Below are 5,917 nucleotides of genomic sequence, written 5' to 3'. Positions count from 1 at the left end.
TTTAACTTTAATTCCAGGCCTAGAACTTCAAATATCCCTACATTTTATTCCATCACTGCTTCCCATCTCCCCATTTTTGCTCCACCTCTCCGGTCATTTTCTCTGTGCGATCATTTCAGCCGTGCCCCTTCTGTCCTACGGGCTGGTCATCTGTCAGTGGGGAGGAATTAAATGATCTCCGCTTAAATCGTTTCAGATTTACTAACAAAAGCATGACCGTTTATCCGACACGCTCTCCCCCTTCAAACGGTCCCCCAAAAAGCGTTATACAAAATAAATGCATTCTTGTTATTATAATAGCATGCACCTCCACACCTTGATGCTTGATGCAATCATGAATCAGAAGCGAGGACATGTCGTTCTCACAGTAACAGTAGATTTTCTATTATGGGTGAAAAGTGGGAGCTCAACACACACACACACACACACACACACACACACACACACACACACACACACACACACACACACAGCTGCTTCTCTCTGCCTCACGCCATCTACCAGAAACTCCTCACCTTCTCCTACAGGTACACACACACACACACACACACACACACACACACACTGTTAAACAGCAAAAGTGAGGCGGAAACTAGATTCTAATCTCATCAAATCAGAGTTTATTGATCATTTGCACAGTGTACAGATACCATGAGGTGCTTTAAGGAGGAGCCAACCTTACGCATCAGTGCCATTTTGAGATGTACACACACACACACACACACACACACACACACACACACACACACACACACACACACACACACACACACACACACACACACACACACTTGGCTCACAGTAATTGACAATTTCCACTTTTATACAAATACTGGACAAGTATTATCACAATATATAAGACATATACTGTATATTAGAACATATTTAGTAGCAGAATTTTTAAATACTTTAACTTTCATTCAAAAAGCATTGGATGGAAAGTGCTGTCTTTCATTTGAAATGTGAAAAAACATCATGAGTTAAGGCAATGGATCTCTCCTAGCCAGAGAGAGAGAGAGAGAGAGAGAGAGAGAGAGAGAGAGAGAGACAGAGGGTGGGAGAGAGAGAGAGAGAGAGAAAGAAATCAAGAGAGTATGTGTCCATCATGTCCCAAATAACCACCATCTCCTTTCAAAAACGATATACATATTGAATGGAGTGAATTGTGTTTCTCACATGTACATGGGCGTCATGACCATCCTTTCACATGATGTTTTTGTCCGTCACAAATACGAGAGAAAATAACCTGACAAAAGATCACCCCACCCCTCCCCACCACACACACACACACACACACACACACACACACACACACACACACACACACACACACACACAGCTCCACAGTTGGTCTTGTCTCTGTCAGGTCTCTCTGAGTGGTGACTCATTCATATGTACATGTGCTTAGCTGGATATGTGTACACACACACGCTGAATGAAGCTACAGTCAACATCAACATCATCAAGTATTATCAAAAGAACCCATGTTGTCATCATCACACATGTAAAAAGAAATCCAATTCCCCAACATCAGGGTCAGGGTTCATCACACATTGTTTTTTTCTACATTAATTTATCCAGGTTTGTCTGATTCAGATCAAATGTCTGTTTAAAGAGAGACCTGGTAAAATATGTCGACGTGTTAGAGTTCAGTCACCCATATGAGATAAGCCTGTTGCTCTACCAGAAGAGAAATAACACCTAGACCTTTTTAATCGACAGTGCCCTGTGTAAGTAATGGGACATTGTAATGCATGCAATGGAATGAGGAATGGTATCAAACACACTTGTGATCGACAGAACAGTCTGGCATTGTGGCAGGGGGCACCATGTGACCAGACTATCTCCCCGAAACGCTGTGTGTGAGCCAGAGAAGGGCAAGCTGGAACAGTGTGTTAATACTGCAGTTTACAGACCTGTATCGCCACATGGCTGTGCGGCGTTCAGCCTCTCTGTCTGCCATCTATTAACCTAATCCCCAGGCTATTGAGCACAGTGCATATAAGCCTGGAATAATGACGACTCAAACATGGCCCATCTGTTTTCGACACTCTTTCTGTTGGCTTAATGAAGACCAAGTTTGACGTGTTGAAGACCAAGTTTGACGTGTTGAAGACCAAGTTTGACGTGTTGAAGACAAGTTTGACGTGTTGAAGACAAGTTTGACGTGTTGGTCCACCAGAGTGGTTGATGGATCTTCCCCTGCTGTGTTGTCTGCAGGGTCTCTGTGCTTCAACATGACCACAGTTTAGAGATCTCACAGCTGTTACAAAGTCCTTCAGTAGGATCTGCCATCCTTCACCCAGACCCAGTGTGTTCTGGGAGATGTAGTTAACTAACGGCCACGATGGGCTCCACTGAGAGGATGTCCGTTCTGCTCGAGTGGGCGCGGCTCGCCAAGAAGAGGAAGTGCCTGTCTTTGAGGGCGTGTGATTGGTCTGACGAGGTGGCGTGGCTCGGCTGAGGGGGAGGATGGCTAGGCCGGGAAGAGGCTTGGCTCCGCCTGGAGGAGGCGTGGCTCTCGGGCCACGCGGCCCTATGGCACGGTGCACAGGAAGGCGGGGCCTCCCGCTCCGGCCCCACCCCTCCCCGGCCCCCTCTCCTCCTGCACATGCCCATTAGCAGCCTCAGCTCCTGGCGAAAGGCGGGGTTCAAGCAGCAGTAGATGAAGGGGTTGTAACACGTGGAACTCATGGCCAGCCAATGGAAACAGAAGTAGAGGGCGTTGGACGAGCCAATGGCCTGGCTGGAGAGGAGCACCACGTAACAGTTGAGGGGGAACCAGGAGATGGCGAACACGGCCACCACGGCCAGCAGCATGGCCAGGGTTCGGCGCCGCTTCCTCCGCTGGGTGGCGAACTGCGCCGTGGTGGTGTCGCCGATGGCGTTACGGCGCCACAGCCGGCGGGCCACGGTCGAGTAGGCGGCGGTGATGAGGAGGAGCGGGAGGAGGTAGAGGAGGACGAAGGTCAGGAGGTCGATGCACTGCCAGTAGACGGCGGAGGGTTCGGGGAAGTCTGGGACGCACAGGCTACGCACCTTCTCCTTACTGGGGGGGGGGGGGGGGGGGGAGGGGGAGAGAGAGAGAGGGAGAGGGAGAGGGAGAGGAAGAGAGAGAGAGAGAGAGAACAAGAACGAGAGAGAGGGAGATATGCAGAGATGCAAAGAGAGAGTGAAAGAGATAGGGAGTGAGAGGCAGAGAGAGGGACAGGTGGGAAAGCAGAATCAGGTATTGAGTATTCCAGCTAAGCACATGTACACTTGAATGAGTCAAAAAGACACCACTCAGAGAGACCTGACAGAGACGAGACCAACACCTCCAAAATCTCATCACTGTGGAGTTGTGTGTGTGTGTGTGTGTGTGTACCTGTAGGAGAAGGTGAGGAGTTTCTGGTAGATGGCGTGAGGCAGAGAGAAGCAGCTGGCCATGACCCAGATGAGAACCACACACACACCTCCACGGGCCGGGGACATACGAGGCCTCAGAGGGTGCAGAATCAGCTGGACACACATGCACACACACACACACACACATACACACACAGACACAAATGTTACATGTTACAAATGACTAACCTTAACCACTTGAAGTTCATGTCTAAACTTAACCCGTCAAAGTTAATGCCTAACCTTAACCACTTGAAGTTCATGTCTAAACTTAACCCGTCAAAGTTAATGCCTAAACTTAACCAGTCAAAGTTAATGCCTAAACTTAACCAGTCAAAGTTAATGCCTAATAGTCGTAATTCACGTAACTCTTCCTCAATGTACTATCAAGTGTTACGTCAAAACAGATGGTCAAACACTGACCCGAGACCGTATTTCCTGGTCTGTAGAAACGATCCAGAGAACATAATAATAATTTGGAGACTGTGTTGAGTATTACATAGCCACACACAGCTGCTCACACACCCTCTCTCTGCCAGTTTCTCTCCCCATCACACACTCTCTCTCTCTGTCATTCTCTCTCTCCGTCACTCTCTCTCTGTCACTCACTCTCTCTGTCACTCTCACTCTCTCTCTGTCACTCTCTGTCACATTCTCTCTCTGTCACTCTCTCTCTGTCACTCTCTCTCCATCACACATCAGAATTCTTTTATTTGACCAAGTATATTTGCACATATAAGAGATTTGACATATAGGAGATTGAGGTTATATATATATATATATATATATATATATATATATATATATATCACACAACTCCACAGTGATGAGATTTTGGAGGTGTTGGTATATATATACCAACACCTCCAAATCACAAGTGATGTTGTGGCCACTGAGGCCCTGTGACATATCCAGCACCACCCGTGTCCCCTGGTGTCTCTCAGGGTCTCCTCCCTCTGGCTTCCCAGAATGTTTTGTAACAACATTGTGCAGGTTGTGTGTGTGTGTCTGTGTCACACACACACACTCCGCCGTCACACACACACACACACACACACACAACTCCACAGTGATGAGATTTTGGAGGTGTTGGTATATATATATATATCACGGTGGGAAGCACACATGTAGAAATCTCATCACTGTGGAGTTGTGTGTGTGTGTGACGGCGGAGGGTTCGGGGAAGTCTGGGACGCACAGTGCTTTATTTAGTTGTTTACACAGCGATTCCCCTACCTTTTTTACTCCTTTAAACTGCAGTTTTAACTTTTACCTGGCGTCTGTCCAGCGCGATGGCGGTGAGCGTCAGAGTGGACACGTGCAGGGAGCAGTACTGCACGAACCGGCTGATGTGGCACATGCCCTTACCGAACACCCAGCTGCTATTCACGAAGCGGACCTGAGGGTAACACACACACACACACACACACACACACACACACACACACAGGCCTTCGAGTCACAGAGCAGATAGAGTGAGAGAGTGTGTGTGTGTGTGTGTGTGTGTGTGTGTGTGTGTGTGTGTGTGTGTGTGTGTGTGTGTGTGTGTGTGTGTGTCCAATGCAGAGGAGGAGGGAATGTTAGTCAAATGGATTTTTCTCCGCTCTATTCATTGATCTAGCAAGCCTATAATCAACATGATGGATCGGTAGGGTTAGGAAGGGAAACAAAACAAGACTTTTTAAATTGTTCAGAGAGAGAGAGAGAGAGAGAGAGAGTGTGTGTGTGCCTGTGCCTTATCCTCACCAGGGTAAACGGTGTGTTGAGGAGAGTGATGAGGATGTCGGCTACGGCGAGGTTAACGATGAACAGGCTCGTGGCGGAGTGCATGCGCTTGTTCTTGATGACCACATGGCACACGAGAGTGTTACCGAACAGAGAGATAACGATGATGAAAGAGTACGCAACGACCAGCACGGCTTTCACTGTCCCGTTCTGAGACTCTCCGCCGTAGCGCTTTTTACCGGCCATCGAGCGCCAGTCCGCGAGCGTCCCCTCGTCCAAGTCCAGCGAGAACACGCTCGACCGGTTGATGAGCGCGAGCGGCGGGTCCGAGAGGTTCAGCTGCCCGTTTCCCGCTTTCGAGAAAAGTCTGCAGAATGACGACGAGTCGTTGAGCTCACGCGCCCCCGACCCGTCCAGGCTCGTGACCGCCAAATAGGTCAGAGACAGCCAAACGCACGCGCCTCTCATGACTGATGTGGAAGTGTTTTTTCAGGCGAGCATGGGACGTCCGAACGGACTCACTCGCGCGCACCGGTGATGGCGCGAGGAGGTAAGGGGCAGCTTAATCTCGTCACGGACACCGAAGGAGAAGTGATGCTCGATGTGTTGGCTGCGCTTTTAACCCCTCCATCCTCTCCACTCCACTCCACTCCACTCCCCTTCCCTTCGCTCTCTCTCTCTCTCTCTCTCTCTCTCTCTCTCTCTCTCTCTCTCTCTCTCTCTCCCTCTCTCTCCGTCCCCGCATCTTGTACTGAGAACTGAGATAACCAGGTCGTCATGTAATTGTCGTTTGAAAGACAAGAGC

At 48.9% G+C, this 5,917-nt stretch overlaps 1 protein-coding gene across 1 annotated transcript; it reads right to left on the bottom strand.

The window, feature by feature from the left end:
- Nucleotides 1-2,331: 2,331 nt before the first annotated feature.
- On the bottom strand, nucleotides 2,332-5,580 carry LOC310820810 (G-protein coupled receptor 83-like; the record flags this gene model as incomplete). Its single annotated transcript, XM_083692612.1, has 4 exons — nucleotides 2,332-3,049; nucleotides 3,368-3,501; nucleotides 4,661-4,786; nucleotides 5,134-5,580. The coding sequence occupies 4 exons, from the start codon at nucleotides 5,578-5,580 to the stop codon at nucleotides 2,332-2,334; spliced, it is 1,425 nt and encodes a 474-aa protein (XP_083548738.1).
- Nucleotides 5,581-5,917: the final 337 nt, after the last annotated feature.

Source organism: Argentina silus (assembly GCF_951799395.1).
Source record: "Argentina silus genome assembly, chromosome: 21".
Lineage (NCBI taxonomy): Eukaryota > Metazoa > Chordata > Actinopteri > Argentiniformes > Argentinidae > Argentina > Argentina silus.
The sequence above is the reverse complement of the archived record's forward strand: the minus strand, read 5'-3'. Positions and strand labels throughout refer to the sequence as shown.